This window comes from Lampetra fluviatilis, chromosome 51, assembly GCF_964198595.1.
Source record: "Lampetra fluviatilis chromosome 51, kcLamFluv1.1, whole genome shotgun sequence".
NCBI lineage: Eukaryota > Metazoa > Chordata > Hyperoartia > Petromyzontiformes > Petromyzontidae > Lampetra > Lampetra fluviatilis.
In genome coordinates, this window is record NC_136325.1 from 4,324,980 (window position 1) to 4,347,104 (window position 22,125).

At 41.9% G+C, this 22,125-nt stretch overlaps 1 protein-coding gene across 1 annotated transcript in view; it reads right to left on the reverse strand.

The window, feature by feature from the left end:
* LOC144948874 (sucrase-isomaltase, intestinal-like) overlaps positions 1-22,125 on the reverse strand; it is a 329,860-nt gene that overhangs the window by 260,516 nt on the left and 47,219 nt on the right. Inside the window, exons 6-7 of the mRNA XM_078878575.1 lie at positions 19,548-19,719; positions 4,480-4,579 (exon numbers count right to left, since the gene is read on the reverse strand). Coding sequence (XP_078734701.1) covers positions 4,480-4,579; positions 19,548-19,719 — 272 coding nt within the window. The remainder of the gene's footprint in view (positions 1-4,479; positions 4,580-19,547; positions 19,720-22,125) is intronic.

Below are 22,125 nucleotides of genomic sequence, written 5' to 3' on the forward strand. Positions count from 1 at the left end.
GCACAGCCAGAAATAATAAATCACATGGGGGAGCGATTACAAATGCTTTCCGATGAAAATCTGAGCCCTCTAGCAGGAGTCGTGGCATTTATTTTGTTACATCAGAGAAGTTACGCAACATATCCATGGTCGAGCGGGGGGGGGGTCCCAACTTCATGACCCAAAGACCAAACGCCAACAACCTGCAATTTGGAGGGTGATTGCAGCAATGAACATGTGTTGTCTTGGTGTGGTCTGGAACTGCTTTTGCTGTTGTTTTACTGCCGTTTCCGAGCTTGAGAATTAATGTACTCATGCTATTTGTACTTATACACTTTTAGTTATTTAAGGGGCACCACAGTAGTGTGATGCTATCTTCCTCGCCTAGATTGCAGGAGGTCGAGGGTTCGATCCAGAGCCTAACACCTGTATATTTTGATTTTGCATGTTCTCCCTGTGGCTGTATGGATTTCTTCTATGAGTCCTCCGGTTTTTCTCTCCACATTTGGAAACATGGGCTTATATTATTTAGATTGTTTGACGACAATAAATGTCCACGTGACAAGCCAATTCATTGAGTTATAATTTCTGGCCAGATCGCTTCTGCAAAGGAAGAAAATATCTCAGTAGACCTTACCTGGTAAAATACAAATACTTTTTTGTGATTTATTTAACTTTCCTATACTTTGGACCCCTATCGTGTTTTGTATTGTTTGTTGTTGTTACTTTCTGACCTGCCCATACTGGACATGTGTGAAAGAAAGCTTCATAGATCATCGGATTTTTCAAGTATAAATACATATTCTGATTTTGACCGCACTGCGATATGTGGCCTTTCGATATGTGGGTAGCAATTGTGTTGTTCGCTGCTGGGCTGAGATATGAAGGTGTTGCTTGCCAGCAACCTCTTTGGCTTGTGTAGCCTGGAAGCTGAGAGGCAGTTATACACACAATTTGAGTTATTAGCGCAGACATTTAAATCGATGACCAGAACTCATCCCATCATTATAATGATCAATGTTGCTTTGGAGTAATATGGGCAAAAGCATATACACGTAGAATTGCAGACTGTGTTTCTACATTTAAATATGAATATCGTATTATCCTACCATCCATTTAACATTCCAAATGATCATTATCCGGCCGCAATGCATAATGAGTTTGTATAGAATACTGCATTTTTGAATTAACAAGGCGCCATAGTTCAGACGAAGTGTTTTGCCAATAACATCTGGTAACCCAGCAGCATTTGTTGAACAAGCCTGACTGCTGATGAGACCCAGAAGGTCAGGATTGGTTCCACCGTTTGTCTTGCCTAAACAAGTGCCGGTGTGGATAATGTCGGTCTCGAAAGCCAATAGGCCAATGGACTAAACATGCAATTTTTAAATATATGTGGAGACAGAAGGGCATTTGGACCTATATTTACTTTTAATGAGCGGCCCTGCTCACTGACGGAGAGACGCTGCCGCAGGCAGTTGCCGGAGGAAGAAAAAAACAAGATCCATCGTACTGGGTGGGTAGAGGGCAGAGGAGTTGATCGGCCACCATCGTGCGTACAACCTCTGGGCGGAGCGGCAGTTTCGAGGCATCTACAGAGGAACGGCTGCGTCCCAGGGGGGGGGGATGATGTAACGTGGAATGTTTCCGTTTTGTTTACGTGACAAACAAAGCTTGGCCGTGGCGGGCGGTGGCGGGTTTAACGACACATTCATATGTACGCGATCTAACCCCTAACCCGACACACGTTTTCTCTATTGTGAATTGTGTGCCTACGTTTTGATTTTATTTATCTCAATAGAGAGCCATCCTCGAGACCCGGGGTGTCTGAAAGCGCTTCACCCGGCGATAAAAAAAGAAAAAACGACTGACGTCACTTCTCATCTCAAACGTTCATTGATCATCACAACCGGTGGCAGCTGTTGCCCCACCCCCCTTGGTTTGAGGTGACTTGACACCAGGTCTGCTCATGCGTTTGCGTCTGCGAGTAAGGGGGCAAAAGTGTATATTTGTAACCACCATCAGCACCCCCCCCCCTTCTAATGTTACAAGCTCAGCCAAGCGTTGAACTTAGTAGCAACTCTTTTTCTGTCCAAATACTGCTATTGCCATTTCTATAGATTGTTATACTGGACAACGATTGTTCGTCCCCCTTAGTGCACTGCAGTGTCTAATAACTCGACTAAATTTTTTTAGCCTGCGCTTTCATTCGGACACGATGATTCACCTTGGCGCAGTCAGCCACGCTTGCGACCTTTAGTCGGGTTGGCATTGTCACGCTTGATGATTTTGGTTTAAACAATATGTTCATCACACACAAAGTGCTTGTCACAAATGAACCACAATTCCATGCTGATCTCGTCTAGGAGCATAAACCATGACGCAAACTCCGGTCATCCTCGCAGCTTTCAGAGGCACTTCTGCGGCCGTCTGGAACGCTCTTCCCTCCGATATGAGGAAGCCACTGGAGCTGTGCACTTTTAATTGATCTAGATTCAAAACTTATTTGTTTAGAACTGCTTTTCATGTTTAATTTGTTGCCCTTCCCCCACACCTCCGATTTGCACGGTCGACTATGTACGGCGCGAAAGAAGTTCAACATGCATACATACATACATACGTGCGTGTACCACTCGCTCTGACATTTGGTTCAGGGAACGTGACCGTTGACAGAAAGATACAGACCAAAAGCTGAGAGATCTCGACAGTCAAAATGACACTCAGACAGAAAGACGAACACACGCATTGGAGACACGTAGGGCTACTGATGTTATTCAAACTGTTCAGAAAAGTAAGTGGACTTCGGCCGGACACGTCGCTGGAAAGCATGATGGACGATGGTCAAGAACAATAGCGGGGTGGCAACCGAGGAATGGAACGAATCCTGGAGTAAATGCCCTTCAATTACAGGGCTTCCGATGAAAAGTCCTGGGAAAATTCGATGTAATGTATTTTTACAAAGAACCTGAAAATGACACTCAAAACAAATGAAATTGCATTTCCGCTGTGCTGATGGAACGAATCCGAGAGAGATCGTCCGACCAGGAGATGGAGCAATGGCATCAGCTCGTGGTGTTCAGGTGCTGGGTTTGATTTCTTACATCGTGTCATTGTGTGAGGTGGCTGGAGCTTTGGCGGAGCCCTTAATCCAGCAGTGGATTGACTGTGACTGATGATAATGATGGCATCCCTTTGAAATAGTGACTTACAGTGCCTGTGCAAACCTGCCTTTGAAAACTTTGCGACAAGCTGCCTGGCTGTTCAGAGAAATCAAAGAAAGAGCATGTTTGTCTCTCCACAGTAAATGTTCCCGTTTGGTGCTGTAATTGCAAATGTAAATGCTCTTCAATTACAGGGCTTTCTATTAAACGTGCTGGGAAAATGTTATCTAATGCATTTTTGCAAATAACCTCAAAATGTCACTCAAAACAAATTGTATTGCATTCCCGCTGTCCTGGTGATCGCAGCATTGAATAAAAATGAACAGATTTTGCTTAAACCGAGTGCATGTGTATGCGTTAAGATAGCGGTTCTCCTATTAGATTGCCAGCTTCCTCAATTCTGCTTAGCCCACTCTGCAAAGCACATTGCCTTGCTGCAAGCATTTCAATCAGCAATCTCGTCATCGGCATTAATTTGCAAAATGCACCACTCTCAAACATTATTGAACTGCACTATCAGCATGATATCAGTATTACGTTGCAATGTGCATCATCATCATTAGTGTTGAGTCACAAAACTAATTATCACCCTTACAAAATGCAATTAATATTCACGATCAACATGATGTCGGCATTAAGTTGCAAAATGCATGTAATATTGTACGTGAATCTTCTTAACTATGTTGATAATAAAAACTAAACAGTAATGATTTAGTATTAATCTTTTTTACGAGTGTCCTTCATTGAATATACGTAGGATTTCTTGAGCATGTTTGGGAGGGAAACTTGGGAAAATGAGTTCATAAAACCAGGGACATCAGTCACATTCAGACAGGTTATATGATATACACTAACTTATTTATTGACCTGCAGAAGAATGTCTCACACACATTGTGGTTCCATCTTTGTGCGATCCACCGACCCTTCCAGTTGATTCATTACAAACTTTACTTTGCGATTACGAATGCTACATCTGTACGTATGTATGTTGAAACTTCTTTCGCGCCGCGCATAGCCCACCGTGCTAATCAGAGGTGCGGCGGAAGGACACCAAGGGTGCCACGTGTCCCCTGATGTTCCCATCTTGGTTCCCTTTTTAAAATCAGCTGTCTCAGGTAATGTGCAAGTCTTCTCAGGAATTTCAAAGTCCTGGTTGTTTTTCCATGCATACAAATACACCACTCAAGACAACACCACATTTGCATGTAGCTCTCCACTCGTGGTTTCGTGAGATAGTGTCATCCCCGTGCTAAGTCCCCAATTGTTTTGTGTCTCTCATAGGTGGCAAACCTACAACACCCGACGTGGCGAAGCTGAGCAATGAACGACAGTCACTCACCCATGGCGTTCAGGTTGAGCAAGAAAACTCCAAATGCACTGCCGCTGGCACTATCCAGGCACATGTAGAAGGGGTGATGTCCGTAGAGATTGTGCGTGCCCTGCGGAACGGAAGGAAAAGGGACGGTGTAATTAGAGGGCACGGCTGAAATTGCGTGAAGGTCGGAGGCATGGAGCCCGTCAGTCAAGTGGCAGTCACATTGAAATTTGTCCCGCATTGACGGCCGCTGATGTCGAGTCGGGCGTACAGATGCGTACACAGATGCGAGGAAGTGGAAAATAAAATGGAAGCAGTGTCTCACTCCGTTGAGTGCGCAGTGGCATTCGTCAAATTCCACATTCTTATCGGCAGGGTTGAGTATGTCCATAATACAGCTGCTGTTGACTTCCCCACAGAATAGTACGCATTGTATCCACCCGTAACTGGGATTTAAACTCACAAAACATGGATTGCGAGCATCACACTCAACCACTGCACACACACGCCCAGCAGGATACAAGGTGCACACGTATAGCTTGTCTTTTTGTCGATCATTTGCTGGATGAGGGCTTGCCCATGCATTACAGACTGAGATGGTCGTTTTACCATACTTCACCACGCTGGTCAGTGTGGGTTGATTAAGGCGAAGGGAAGTGCAGAACAAGAATGGATTTGCTTCATTGCCGCCTACTGCACCTGCATCTTGTGTGCACATTGTGGTCACTCGTCCTCGCACTATCCAGGCTCAACGCCATTATGAAATCAGATGCGATCGGACGCTTTCCGCGTGATTTATTCATAGGCTTGAAACCAAACCAAGAAGTGCCATATATATTTCATAATGTTTTATAACACCGGCTGAAATAATTTAACCGTTGTGGATTACGCCATAAAATATCTGAATTTTGCAGCTGATGGTGCCACTGAATATGCCCTGCAACACTTTCACATTTGAAAGAAAGCATCTCACCAAACATTTTTAGGATGTTACAGCACTCGCAAGCATCTATTTTGATTTCTCACCTCTTTATTTGTTTTGTTTCATATAATTCCAAGTTGCAATTTGTTAATTGTTTTGTATACAGTTTAACACGTGGGTTTTCGCGACCAATATTATCCTTAATGGAGGTTTTTGTTTTAGATCGCGTAAATATAAATGTGTCGTTAAACCCGCTACCACCCAACAACGCCAATGAGTAAGGTTTGTCACGTAAACAAAACGTGCCAATTCGTTACTAGCTCAAAATACCGGACAATTCTGGCTGTGGCCTGATGCTAATTTTAATTACTGGTGAAACGTCGTTCTCGAATTGTAAATGTTGTGGGTTTACTCTCCAACACACTGGCGTGCAGCAAATATTATTATTTGCATTTAAGTTGCATAGTTCTGCAATCATATGTATGAATTCACTTGTCTTTGTAACCCGGGTCCCTCTTTATAAATACATCCATTTAAATTTCGATTTAAAGCTTTCGTGACTGCAGGGATTCATCTTCTAAATGTATGTATCTTCTTGGTTCTTACGGTTTAGTCACGTACAAGGGAAATAATAAAATAATAAAAATAAAACATAATAATTATTTTATTATGTTTTGTTTTTATTATTTTATAATTATTTTATCATGTTTTATTTTTATTACTTTATTATTTCCCTTCTACGTGACTTTACCGAAAGAACCAAGAAGATACATACATTTAGTCCCAATCAAAGCTGGGATGATGATTTTGTTAATTATGTCAATCCATTGGTTAATAATTATGATCGACTACTTTTTGGAGTCAATTTCTTACGGTCCTTTAAAAATGACTGCCTTCCGAAGGCAGGAAACCCCGCAACAAGCCACACCCAGTGCGATGCAGCTGATGATGTCGATGTCAAGAGCCCCGCCCATCACCTTCCGTCCAGTGGCACACGTGAGAGCACAGCTGGGACTTTCTAGATTTGAATTTTTCGTGACTGCAAGGATCCATACTCGTGGTTCTTTCGGTAAAGTCACGTAGGCAAAGAAAATAATACATAAAAATAAAATAAAAGATAAAAATAAATAAAATGAAATCACGACGTTTCAATTGCAACACAAGCAATCATCATCAGGTGTGAACACCACAGCAAGAAAAGTTATACTAAATTGGGAGAGATGCCAGGAGGCTATATTTGTTATTCATTATTTTCTTTACCTACGTGACTTTACCGACAGTTGGGACTTTCTCTTGGTAACTATTTTAGTGTTTCTGATTAGTTGGCTAATGCAATAGATCAATCGCCACCGCGGTTATCTCCCTCGCCTGGTAGGCAGGAGGTCGTGGGTTCTATTCCGACCCTGACACCTGTATATTTAGAGTTTGCATGTTCTCCCGGAGGTCACATGGATTTTTATCCGGGTCCTCCGGTTTTTCCCTCCACATTTAGAATCAAGAACACGCGTTTAGAGTATTTGACTGCTATTAATTTCCACACGATGATAAGCCACTTCGTTGAGCTATTATTTATGGCCAGATCGGCTTCTGAAAAAAAGCTATAAAGCTCAGTGGGTCTTACCTGCTGAAATAAAATAGTTTGATTTTAGTTTAGTTTTGAATAGTTTATCGTTCAGATCAAATTGCAATGGGCTCCCACCTCGTTGAAAATAAAGCATGCACACATGCGTGTTTTTATTTATTTCAAATACGCTCACACATTGACGGCATTTTGTGGTGGAAGTGAACCTTACATAGCCAAACGCATAAAGGGCAGAACTAGTGGAGCAAAAAATAAAATAAAGGGAAGACAAGAGCAGAGACTTATTGTCACCGTAATGTGGATCAGAAATTAGTTTCATAGGTGTGGTGCCACATTTTTCACCTAGATGGTATTCATGACAACGAAGACGGGACATCAGGTTTAATTACCATTCAAAAAAGTACTACGCCTCTGTTAAGTTCTAGATTTGAAGTTTTCGTGACTGCAAGGATCCATACTCTTTGGTTCTTTCGGTAATGTCACGTAGGTGAAAAAAATAAAAATAAAATAAAATAAAAATTACATCGACCAATTAGACTGGGAGAACGGTCTGTGATGTAACTCACAGACCGATACCAAAGGAATACTCTCATTGGTGTTAAACACAAATGTGCAATTCTCGCGATAATTCAACTTTTTATACAGAGCCGCTAAGTTGTGGGACTACTTTTCTCGGATGCTCTCTGTGATTATCAACACCGAAAGGGAGTTTAAGCAAGCACTTTCGCAGACTTTAGAATTACAAAACATATTGGAGGCTGCATTGCATTGTGATGCGTTCCCGGATAACGCCTCTCACCAATATCAGTCCAGTTAATAAGTAGTCCAACATACTCATCTGTCAGACATAGAGCCATCAGGTTCACTATATTTTATTAACTTTTGAAAATAAAGAGAAAGTCATTATTTAACAGTGTGGTATCTATAAATGGATCGCCCTGAACAATGTACTTGTCAGAATCTTGACTTGAAGCTTTCGTGACTGCAGGAATTCAATACATGTCAGAATCTTTATTCATCCTGGAGAAATCCGATGGGCGATGAAGCTCTTTGTTTTTCACAGATGTCCAATATGCATACAGTGATGTCAATCACGACTGTACATACATTTATACTGAATATCATCAGACTAGCATCCACAATGAGGCGTCCAAAGCCAACGTGGTTCCCACACAAGCATGGAACAAAAACGAATTGCCAGTTTACAGTCCCAGGTCGATGGGATAAATTGCCACATTGTAATGGCAGGGCCAAGTCTGCCCATTACACAACTGCTATGATAATAATAATTTCATTTTATATAGCGTCATTCATGGAAATGCATCCCACAACGCTGCACACCAATTAGCCAGCCCCGTACACAGATGATACAAAAACAAAACCCCACTGCTTAGCAAGTCTATATAAAGAAAGATACATAAATGACTATAACAAATATGCGCATTCCAAGAAAAAATCATCACGGAGAAAATAAATTACAATCAATAAATCCGCTCAGTCTACTTACCCCCAGACCACAATCTCAACATTTTGCCGGATTTTGGAAAACCTTCACAGGAGGGGTGGTGGAGTGGCCAATCAGTTATGAGCCAGTTCGACCATAATATGAATGCCTATTTGCCAGGATATACATGGGCAAATAAATAGACTTCCCAATAAAGCAGTGCTCACTTTGTTGACTTTTGGGGCTAGGTTGAATTCTAATTGGGATTTGAACTCACAGTCAGCTGATTGTGAGCAGCACACCATAGACACTGGAGTAAAACAATATATATCGGTTTTTAATTATGGATACAAATGAACTGAGGAGTGTAATCTGCACTTCGAGTGTTTCAGAAATTAGCGCACCACTTCCAAATTTCACTTGCTGAGATTACAGTGCGGGAGGAAAAGGAGTGGAACGCATTAGGAAATTGTTGGCTTTGCTGATAATTAATTAGCGTATGAGTTGTACACGTCTATATATGCACACTTAAAAAAGGTTAAAAAGTCAAAAAGTTTTTGGCTGGGCTGATCGCACTAACTGACTGAGGAGCGGGATGCCAAACATCTAAGAGCATTTGTCATGTTTCAAAAGCGTATACTTTTGGCAGACTCTTATTTGCACTCAGCGCGGATTTTAATCATGCAAATTTACGTCCAGCTTAGGGGTAGCTTCTAGTGTAGCACATGATGGACGCTCAGTCAGAAGGGACATTGCGTAAAGCATTAATGATGTCCTGATAAAGCACCCTCCCAAAGCAGCCCCTTGGTTCATTGCCAAATACTAGATTGTAAATTCGACGCTATAGTCCAATGGGCATAGATTATTGCAGAGGCTGAACGGGTAAATTAGTGGACTTGTTCCCCTTTATAAAATCGTGGTGGTTTAATTGTAAAATTAAATATGTGCAGCCAACAATGGGGGAAGAAAACGAGAAAGGGTAAAGGTGCTGCCATGAAATGTTGTGCTCGTGTCACCGCTGGCAGAAAGAGACTCTACGAAAGAGAGAAAGAGAACCATGGACAGAGCCCATCTAGAGGGTCATTTGGTCTACTCTTCTACGCTGGCAATACATCTTATTGGTTCTTTCGGTAAAGTCACGTAGAAGGGAAGTAATAAAATAATAAAAATAAAACATAATTTTGTATTATTTTATTACTTCCCTTCTACGTGACTTTACCGAAATAACCAAGAAGATGAATTCCTGCAGTCACGAAAGCCTTAAATCGAAACTGGCCATACATGTTGGAAGGGGTGGAAGGTGCACACGATTGTCCTCATCGCACGCAGCCAATATTATGTTCCAGGTGTCAAATAGCTAATCACAGCTTCCTATCAGATGATGATGAATTGCAACACAGCATGTGATTCTAACAGATACACAAAAAGCCACATTTTTCAAGAACAATACAGTCTTGTATCCAGATGATAATAAATTTGACGTAATTCACGCTAATTGCATCTCACAATGCTGCATATATTAATTAGTACGCATAATGACATTCAGGGCTAAATCCTATTTATATCCATTTTCCATAAATTAAACAAATCAACAAATGGGATTAAAACAAAATGTATAAACAACAACAAAAGTTATCACTAGGATGCTTGAATCATTGGTATGTTTTAGGCATGAGGGAAATTATGCTAATCATACAATTCTGATTAATAACATCGTTAAAAAAGTAACGAACAATTTATATTATTGGTCAACATAGAGCGAGGATTAAACATATTCAAACTACGAACTGTACTGTAACCTTAAAGGAGTCGGCATTTACTGATCCGTTTGTTTAATAAGAATTCAAGCAATGAAATATGCCACGGAGTGCTCTGTTTACTGGAGTCAGTCAACAAGGGTTTATCTTCAAAATGTCCAAAACAGTTAACATTAATTTAACTTCACCGACTCGCGCAGCTGGGATGTGTTTTCAATTTCCATTTGTATTCTTTTGCAAGTGCACTTTTAAATGAGTGCCAGTGAAGCCTCGCTATCCAAGAACCTCTTTCGGAAATAAATTGAACTCTCCATCAAAATCTCTCTTTTAAGACATTCCACGGGTTTCCCAAAAACAGCATTAACACACACACACATGCCTGGCCAAGTGAATGACCTTTATAATTCAGACTGGGCACAAATGTGGTGGAAATTACCTTGGAAGTAGTCGTAACTTGCAATGATTCAAATGGCACGAAATTATACTTGACTGTCAACTTTGCTTTATCGCGCTGTGCTTCGTTTGGATTCTTTGCATTGCAATAGGGAAATCTCACCTCAACCCTTCCCCAAACCAATGCCAAGGTACGTCAGCATTCATCATTGAATGTCATAGTGCACATCACGGGGGGGGGGAACTTGTCCTCTGCATGTACGGCGACGGAGACGAGAATGCGACGTTTCCCCACTCTGGTAATGGGACTAAGGACCTCAAGCCAATGAGCGTTGCCCTACATGCGCTAAGCTCCATTAAAATTTACCGACTCTCAGCGCAATTGAAGAGCGCGATTGAACCCATCGCCCATCATCAAGTGTCACGTCCCACACTCAACGTCGACTTGGAGTTGCACCCGACGATGCCGGGTGGACGATGACGCATCATCTCGCCACCCATCCTAGTATCGAGGACCTCTGCTGCTCACGCTGTGGCTTCAGTTGCTCGAACGCCAATTCGTCTCGATGACCTCCTGGTTTCAGAAGCAGGAATCGTCGAGTCATCAAACCGGTCCTTCTTTCCCATGGCCCAAACCAATCATGCCGGTCCTTCTTTCTAAATGCCCAGACCAATCATGCCGGTCCTTCTTTCTCAAGGCCCAAACCAACCATGCCGGTCCTTCTTTCTCAAGGCCCAAACCAATCATGCCGGTCCTTCTTTCTCAAGGCCCAAACCAACCATGCCGGTCCTTCTTTCTCAAGGCCCAAACCAACCATGCCGGTCCTTCTTTCTCAAGGCCCAAACTAAATCATGCTGGTCGTTCTTTCTCAAGGCCCAAACCAACCATGCCACTGGACCAGCAACTGGGAATGGTTGCAGACATCCATTTATAGTTGCTACTCAATAATGAATCATGCACATGAAGGAAGATAGTACTTGATGATGCGTCCGATGGCATCTTGTAAAATAAAATCGCATCTTTTTTTGAAAAAGTTTATTGTAATGGGAGAAAAAAACTCGCGAGGCTACTAAGGAGTCCCGATCGGAAATGAAACTTACTTTAAGCATGTTCCATTCAAAAAAGGACACCTTCGGGAATCGAACCTACAACAATATATCTCCATGACCTCCCGATGTGAGAAGCAAGAGTCGTTTAGTCATCAAATCGGTCCTTCTTCCCCCAAGACCCAAGCCAACCACGCTACTGGGCCAACAACTGCGAAGTTTGCAGGCACCGATTTATAGTTGCTACTCAATAATGAATCATCCACATGAAGGAAGATAGTACTGGATGATGCGGCCGATGGCACCTCGTAAAATACATCTTTTTTGGAACAGTTTTTTTTATGGGAGGGAAAAAAACCGCGTGAGGTTACCAAGGGGTCCCGATTATTAATTAAACTTACTTTAAGCATGTTCCAGACAAAAAAAGACACGGTCTGGAATTGAACCTACAACAAAATATTGGAAATGCGAGAAGAAAAGACTAAACAAATAGCATAATACATTTAAAGACCAATTCGATTTCCTGTTGGTGAAAATCTGCCTCTCGTCTTAAGCAGTTATAATGTTCTTTGGTTCTTTCGGTAAAGTCAAGTGACTTTACCGAAAGAACCAAAGAATAATTCCTGCAGTCACGACAGCTCCAAAATTAAGATCAGTTATAATGTGTCTGCTTTTGATAACAAAATGCGTCGTTTCAAGTTCGAATTCGCATGCAGTGGATTGTAATGCCGTCATATTTTGAAGACGTCGGGTCAGTGTGGAAGAGTAGACCAAAAATAAAAGAAAACACCTACAGAGGAGGGTTCTATAGTGAAGGCCCTACCAGTCAACAGTGGCATGAGCATGCAACCGCAGGGCTTCACCGTTGCCAACACTTAGGCAACCTTACTCACCCCCTCGAACCAACACCGGTGATTGAAATGTTTTTCTCTTCATTGTGAACGCAACGAATGACGTGTGTGGTGCATGTCATGTTTTTTTATCGAATCAGTCTGTGTTTAATAATCGCCCCCGTTTCTTAATTTGTTCGGAAAAATGTCCTCCTCGTGCACAGTGGGTGACTAATGACCAAATCTATAACACTATAAACTCTTTTTTATTTTACCAGGTAAGGCCCACTGAGCTATAAAGTTATTTTGCAGAAGAGACCTGGTTATAAATGATAGCTCAACAAAGTGGCTCATCACGTGGAACTGTATATCAGCCAAATACTCCAAATGCATTTTTTAATATGAAGGGAAAAACCGGAGTAGACGGAGAAAAATCCACGTGACCACGGAGAGAGAGAACACGCAAACTCCAACTATACAGGCGTCAATGTCAGGATCAAACCCACGACCTCTTGTATACCAGGTGAGGTAGTTAACATCTCGCCAACGTGGCACCCCTCACTCAGAATATGCCTGCTCTGGTCAGATCTATGAAGCTAAGCAGGTTTGAGCCTGACTAGTGGTTGACTGGGTGAGCACCATGCCTAATAGGCTCCTGTGGGGATACATTGTAAGGCAGTTGAGGGCAGTGCCAGAAGATGCGTTGTATGTTGAACTTCTTTCGCACCGTACGGAGCCAACCGTGCTAATCACAGGTGTCTTCTCCTGGAGAATCAGGGTATGATTCCTTAATGGCAATGGGAAGAGAGCTTCATAGCATTTTTGTGATCCTACAACCCTCGCCTCCACAATCCTGGACATCAGATGTTCATCACCACCAGATAGGCGTTTCATAGCATACCCAAACACCACGCAATGCCATATTCGCTTGGTTATCTGCTTTGTTATCACTATTATCTATCTGGCAGGAGCAAACTACTTCTATGATCCTACATATATGCTCCCGTCCTTCATCAGCCTGCAATGACCAATTCCGTGGGCCGCACGGCATTGGAAGGCCCTCATCTAGCAGTGGATTTACAAAAAGGGCTGTGCATGCTCATGTACGAAGTGTGGTGGACAGCTGAAGACAGCGTCGTGCGTGTAGTGATTATTTTAAACGTCAAGCAGTTGAGTGGCAACAGAGAAATTAAATCGTTGTCACGGTGATATAGTGCCCAGCTATGATATTGCATTCCTTTTAAAGGCAGGATTGTAATAGATATATTTAAAAATTCAATTATGTTATAGTAAAAATGACCAGAAAAACTGATTTAATGCCACAATGTAATGGAATTTGTTTTACACCGTGTGATATTTTATACAGTACATTTACATTACTTCTTACTAATGTGCTGATCTATCACATCCTATTATAATATTTAAGTGTGTGCCTATAATAGTTAATGATGGAACTTCATTGGCAACGGTGAAACAAAATACATGTGAGATGACGAATTAATAATCATCGAATTCTCTGGCGAGCAATTAATATACAATCTAAAAAACACACATCAAACAACGATTTGAAAGTGCATCATACATATTCGATACCACGCGCACACCCAGCGAACTTTCATTGCTCGTTGAACGACGTGCGAGCGGCGCATTGTGGAGTTTGGATCAACATGTCATCGGCGAGAGTTGCTATTTTAAAAATCAAGTTTTTAGATGTAATGTGAATGGGCACTGTGGGTTGTGCGCTGGCACAAGGAAATGCAAGTCCCATGCGGCGGTGAAAGACACAATCTGCTGCATGCCTCTGAGATTCACAGTGATGCCGACGTCAATTTTCAGGTGTGCGACTTAACCCTTATCAACGGTTTTGTCTAGATGCTGCGTCCACCAAAAATATTGCGCTTTATATATTTGACATGAATACAGTGGTACCCCGGAGATCGAACTTAATTCGTTCCAGAAGGCCATTCGAACACAGATTTGTTCGAACACCGAATTCATTTTCCCCATAAGAATTAATGTAAATGACATTCATTGGTTCCAGACACAAGAAATGTCTCATTATAAAGCATTTTTACACGAAGTTTACAGTAATTACATGCATAAAATCATACAAGAAACACAATAAATAAATGGAATAAATGAATAAATAAATGGAATAAATGAATAAATGTATGGAATAAATGAAATAAATGAACATTGAACTTCACTTTACCTGTAGTAAGGAGAGTTGTTGGCTTGAGTGAAAGGTGGTGAGGAGGTGGTGGTGTTATTGTTTTTTGTCTGGGCAAGCGTCATGTACGCTGGCCATACGCGTCTCAGCCGTATAGGTTCTTTCAAGTCACGATTGTCCATTCGACCTCCAAATTTCGTTTGGTTTCCGGGGCAAAAAATGTTCGGAAATGTCGTTCGAACACCGATTTGTTCGAGTTCTGGTGCGTTCGATCTCCGAGGTTCTACTGTATACCTCCTTTGAAATGTTTCACCAATTGCATCCCAATCGGTCCATCGGTCTCATGTTACGAGATTAATGATCTTATTCGGATCTTTCACGCAGCAGTGCAGATCTTCACGTGAGAAAATCAGGTCGGCAGAAGTGGATATCACAGAGCTACCTCGTAGATCCCCACGAGTGATCGCTCGTCCACACAAACAGTACAGGAACAGCACGATCTCAGCCCCACTCTGCCACTGAGACTCGCAGAGTTGAGATTTACAAACATTAAATGCAGAAACGAATTAAAAGTGATGCTAGTTGTGTAATCATTGGTGACCAGGTTGAAACCATCAGCTTCCTACACTTACCTTCATAGGCAGCTGCCTGGATTTAACTCAGAATCTCAGCAGTGCCAGCAAGATCAGAACTCTAACATCTGAGTTATCCGTTCACCTCAATGTTGTGCTTTCTCAAAAAATCGTACAATACCCAAAACACAAGTTCACAACTTCAAAGTGAAGTTAAAATCTATGCTTTGTCTCCACTCTGACAGTAGACGAAGTATCGTATATATTATTTAGTTCTAAAGTGGTGGTTGTTAATCGCGTCGAGTCAAAGAGTCAGACCAACTGTTTGGGAATTATTTTAAAGTTGGTGGTAGTAAGTGAGAATGGGGGACCATGTTGAAAATCTATGGGGTTGGCCATACCGACTGTGGATAGGGCAGAGGATATATGGCTTTGCTCCCCGTTCCGAAAAATGTATGCTATACACTCATAACATGGGATCTTTTTTTTTACATTATCAAAGTATGAAAAATAAGAATAGGCGTTAATGGCACGTACTTGTAGTGAACATGCGCACAAACATGCTCTGATAATATATGCATTCCATTGGAACCTCCTTTGCCAGTAAAAAAAAAATATGATAATTGTTTTTTTAACCTTCTATCTGGCAACAAAACTGACACCTTTTTTACAAGGAGTCATGCTTGCATAGACCACAATACCTGCAGTCATAATGCAAACAAAAAACATAACTCTGATAATGTGCACTGTCCTTGAAGTTGATTGGTCCGTGCCTTTTTGCGTCATCTGGTTCAACCCATGTGAGACTAGGCTCTAAGGAAAGCTGTCTCGGGTGTGGACCAATCAACTTCAAGGACAGTGCACTTTATCAGAGTTATGTTTTTGTTTGCATTATGACTGCAGGTATTGTGGTCTATGCAAGCATGACTCCTTGTAAAAAAGGTGTCAGTTTTGTTGCCAGATAGAAGGGTAAAAAACCAATTATCAATATATGCATTGTCTTTGAAACTGATTGACCTATACCAGAGACACCCTTCTTTATGGCCCAGTGTCGGACCTGAGAACGACAAAAGGTGAACACTACAAGAACTTATCAGAGCATTCATAGCTCGGCGTGAGCAGCGATATCATGGGACCTTTTTTGCCAGAGAGGGTAAAACTTATTATTACACTGGTCAACAAAAAAAAATTCTGGCCTGGACTTTTGCAGCTGTTCTAGACTAATTTCAGGGTGCTGATTCCAAATCTGATCTCAGATTTGCTCTATCACATCAAATTTTTATGTTATCGGCATACCCCATTTTCATTGATTTTAACCGAAATGAACTATGTCACTTATGATTGCAAGTTTTTGCGAATGAGTGACTGCTTTAGTGTTAAAATATGGTGCTGTATTTTCATGATAGTGTGTTTATAATATCATTTTATGTAGATATCCACATTTATTTAATATATTTTTCTGCAGGGCGTGATCTAACAATGGCTACAACATCCGAAAGAAGGAAATGCAGTAATGACCCAGATATCTTCTGCTACATCTGTGACAGCTTCACTTTGCAGGATCAAATGTCAAGAAGGTATATCTTGCCTACTTAAAAGTACGACTTGGAGACCAAGACAAAAATCGGGCTCCTCACAAAGTGTGTAAAATCTGTGTTGAAACTTTGCGATCATGGTCTAAAGGAAAGAATGCTAAGCTGAAGTTTGGTGTGCCAATGGTTTGGAGAGATCCTACAAACCATTTGGATAACTGCTACTTCTGCCTTGTCAATGTAAAAGGTTTCAATAAGAAAAACAAACAACACTTACAATACCCAGATATCCCATCTGCCAGACGACCAGTTGAACACTTTGAGGAAATACCTGTGCCTGTATTTACTGAGCTACCAGAGATTGATGTTGAATTCCTCAGTTTACCTGCTTCTACAGATGATGATGATGCTCAGATCGAATATACGCCATCTGATGCCGATTGTGATCAAATGTCTCTGTTTAGTCAGCCTGAATTGAATGATCTTGTAAGAGATTTGTATTTGCCAAAGCAGTCTGCTGAATTGTTGGCTTCCAGGCTGCAAGAGAAAGGACTACTCAGACCTGGCACTAGTCTCTCCTTTTATCGTAACAGAGAAGCAGCACTGCGAAAGTACTTCCATTCAGATGGTTAACTTGTTTATTGTAATGATGTTGAAGGGCTTCTTCTCAATATGGGACTGCCCGCATATGATTCAAGTGAATGGAGACTTTTTATTGACAGTAGTAAAAGTAGTTTGAAATGTGTGTTACTTCACAACAGAAATATATATGGTTTAATCCCAATAGGACACTCTGTAAAAATGAATGAAGAGTATGCCAACATCAAGCTTGTTCTGGATAGATTGGAATACCATGTTCATGGATGGCTAATTTGTGTTGATTTGAAAATGGTTAATTTTCTGCTGGGTCAGCAAGGAGGTCACACCAATTACCCTTGTTTCCTGTGCTACTGGGACAGTAGGGCTACATTAGAACACTGGTTTAAAAAAACTGGCCACCAAGAATCAGTTTGACACCTGGTGACAAGAACATCAAGAATGAGCCTCTGGTTGATAGGAATACAATTGTATTTCCCCCACTGCACATAAAACTTGGGTTAATGAAGCAATTCGTCAAAGCTCTTGATCACACTGGAGACTGCTTCAGCTATATATGTTCAACCTTTTCAAGTCTCAGTGCCGAGAAGAAAAAGGCAGGAATATTTGATGGCCCTCAAATAAGAACACTCATCAGTGATCCACACTTTGTTACAACAATGACTGCGGCAGAGGCTAGAGCTTGGAATAAATTCTCTGACGTGGTGCGGAATTTCTTTGGGAACAGGAAAGCGGACAACTATCGAGAGATTGTGGAGGAGCTGCTCTTGAGTTTCCAAGCACTTGGATGTAGAATGAGCATCAAGGTTCACTACTTGCATAGTCACTTGGCCCAGTTTCCAGAGAACATGGGTTACGTGAGCGAAGAGCAAGGTGAACGCTTTCATCAAGACATTAAAGTTATGGAAGAACGTTACCAAGGCCGATGGGACTCAACCATGATGGCAGATTACTGCTGGTCCTTGATGAGAGACATTCCACAAGCTGTACACCGGAGATCGTCAAAGAAGAGGTCGTTTATGCAGATGTAACTTCACTATTGTGAATGACCTTTTTGTACATATTTTTCTTATCTTCACAATTCAATTCTTACATGGTAATATGCACTCACATTGATATGCAGTCACTCTCACAGCTCATTAAATGTTTGTTTCATTATTATTGTATATTGTATCTTATCTTATTCTTGTATGGATGTCTGTTTAGCTATTCGCATATGAGCATAAATTTGCTGGTTTTTATGCAATATTTGATATCTCAAAAACCTGATGTAATAGACAAAAACTGATGCCAGATTTGGAATCAGCACCCCAAAATTACCTTAAAACCGTTGGAATACCTTATGCCAGAAAAAGTGTGTTGACCAGTGTTATTTTTCAGTGTTATTTTACACTCATGTTTAAAATCATCACTCTCCTCCTGAAAGGTGGCTGCCCATCGTCGGTAAGGATCGATACATCTCACCACCAAATCAGTCCTCTTTCAGAGCACAAGGGTCAGGTGAGTGAATGTAGAAAATTTGAATTGTAAATGTTGTGGGATTAAACTCCACAACACAGGTGTGCTGAAGGTTTAACTCATTGGCATGTTTGTTTACGTGACAAACCTTACTTATTGGCTGTGTCAGGGTGGTGGTGGGTCTAACCACACATTTATAAGTATGTTATCTAACCTAAAAAACCTCTATTATGAACGTTATACCCGTACACGAATACTTGCACTGGGTATGGGGCAGTGAATTAGTTTGGGGTGCATATGCGATGTACCATGAAGTTATATTAATACTGTTAAACTATATTATTTGTATTTTACCAGGTAAGGCCCACTAAGCTATACAGCTATGTTTTTCAGCGACCTGGTTACAATTGATATCTCAACGAAGTGGCTTTTCCTGTGGAGATTCATAGCAGCCGAAAACTCTTAACGTACGTTGATTTAATAAATGTGCAGGGGAAAAACCGGAGGACCTGGAGGAAAATCCACGTGACCACGGGGAGAGAGACATGCAAACTCCAAATATACAGCATGCGTCATGGTTGAGATCGAACCCACGACCTCCTGTATACCAGGCGAGGTAGTTAACACCTCGCCACCGTGGCGCCAATTCAAGTGATTGACTTGTACCACGGTGACGTGATCGGGGTGCATGAACCCCATTGGTTAATGCATATTCGAACGTCTCTTGAGATTGACAGTTGCGCAATAATCAAAACTGTTTCCAGGGATGAGAGGGCGGCAGCACTGACCCCGTTTGGAAAGGCGTCGCGGGTGAACATGGGCCACGTCTTCCATTGCGTGCTGTGCCGGTAGTTCTGGTGGACATGCTCGCCCAAGCCGTAGATCGAAGGGCTGGGCAGAATGGTCGATATTTGCAGGAACTGGTTGGAAAACCGCATGGGGTTCACAGAGCTGTCAAACCTGCGCGTGCACAAGAAAGAGAACATCAACATGCTATGTAGGTTTTAGAGGTAAACAACAGCAACAACAACAGCCGCCATTTGCCACAAATTGGCAGTTACTTCACCAGGGTGTCTGTGCCAGGCCACGTGAACTTTGAGGCCACGTGAAGTGTTGACGGCTCGCTGAGAGAGGCGATCACGGGACAGACCCAGGTGCCATGCATGGGTTGAATGTCTGAGATGACCGGAAGAGGTAAATGCTCATACACACGTTAGACAATACACAGATCAATGTGCGCTGGCTGATGCAATGCACGAGGGAGTGGCGTGGACAGGACCGTGCCTGACCTACCACCTTTGTGTCCCCATTGCTAAGCTAATGTTCCCACACTACACCAGCTACTCGTTTAACACTGCGTTAATCCAGGGGAGTTCTGATGCCACTTGCAATTGTCGTTAGCCATGGGTGAGAATGATCCTCGAGCCTTCGGGTTCATTACGGAATGCACCGGACACTGCAGCACTGCTCCCCACACACACATACAAACACAAACAACAACAAGCATCCTTCTATTTAAAGCTTTCGTGACTGCAGGGATTCATCTTCTTGGTTCTTTCGGTAAAGTCACGTAGAAGGGAAATAATAAAATAATAAAATAAAACATAATACAATAATTCTCACGACGTTTCGGCCACAACGGATGCTTGCGTTGTGGCCGAAACGTCGTAAAAATTATTTTATGTTTAATTTTTATTCTTTTATGATTTCCCTTCTACGTGACTTTACCGAAAGAACCAAGAAGAAGGATCCTTAAGTTTGTGTTATAGACTCTAGCAAAGGTGCTGTTTGTGAGCACTAAGTAGGGCTGGCCTCGTACATAAGGTGCTATACATGGCAATGGTTACACACAGCACTCGATGCTCATTCAAGGTAAAATGAGCTGGTGGAGGCCTATGCCAGGATGAGGCACAACCCCTTGCTATTCTTCATCCACGGACAGCAATCAAACCCGGGTGACTGGTTTTATTGCGGTGTGCCAACCACCTTCAGCACTGTGCCTCACCATACCACTTTGGTCACACACGCTTGGAATGACGGGTCCTCAGTTTAGCCTCATAATTGCTTCACACGTCAGTGAACAGCTATACAGGCTGCCATTGCATATAGGGATGTAGTGTGTATGTCCACAGGCATCCGAGGCATGTAGCAGCAATTAAAATGAATTGTTATGCTCTCGATACGGGTGTCGAATGATACACCTAAGATTATTTGTATATCTATTCAAAGTGCGATGCATTTTTTTCCACCTTGGTGAATTGTAAGAACAAAAACCGATATAACGACACTGCAGATGAGCCATTAGCAGACGCAACGTTAACCTGACGGCGTATTCAGACAGTACAAATAGGATGGCACGGATGAGACGGTACAAATGAGATGGTCCAGACAGTGCATAAAACAAGAGTGAAATAAATCATCGATTCGTGAATATAATCGCCGAATTGTCACAATTAAGCGAATCACAGGTAGTGTGAGTTTGCTCGATGCCCATTCAAACCCAACCACGGTCGTATCTTCCTCCTGCTTCTCACATATCGGACCCATTTTCAGATTGTCGGTCAAGGGTAAGCCCGGATGGTGTGTACTGGATATATTTTATCCAATTTTAACCCGATTTAATTTGACTCTGGCACCTGCCTGGTCACTGTGATGGGTCTCTGATATTAGATTTTTCCTCTGCATAATTTTATACATTTTGGCATAAAACTACAATGTGGCATAACCCAGTGAAAATTACGGATCATTTGCCTGATGACGACCGCTTGTGTTGCGATCTAAACGTCGTGATTTGTTTTAATTTTATTTCTAACTACGTGACTTTACCTAAAGGACCAAAGAGTACAGATCATCATTGTCTTTGTGTTATGGAATTCCACATGTTGCATTCTTTGATGTACATTATTGTTCCTGTATAGCATCTAGAGAGCTGCATAAATCATCAACATTTTATATAAAATCTAATTATCACGCCTATGATTAATTCTGACATTTTTGGAAAACCACAACTCACACATCTTTCAAGTTCTTCTACACATGCTGCCCCGACATGTCAGATAATAATCAGCCTCACTCTCTAGTTTTCGTTCTTCGCTTAAAATTAACTTATTTCCCCTTGCTTACCAAATTACCCTTCCTCCTCTCTTCCCCATCATTAACTCCATCCGCATCTACGATTTCTCGCACCTCCGATTAGCACGATTGGCTATGTACGGTGCGAAAGAAGTTCAACATACACACATAGACACATCCCTCTTCCCAACTTCCCTACCCATCCATCATACGCACTCAACATTAACCAAGCATTGTCACTCTCATCATCGTTTATTCCACGCATCATCATCATGTTCATCTGCTATCAACCTT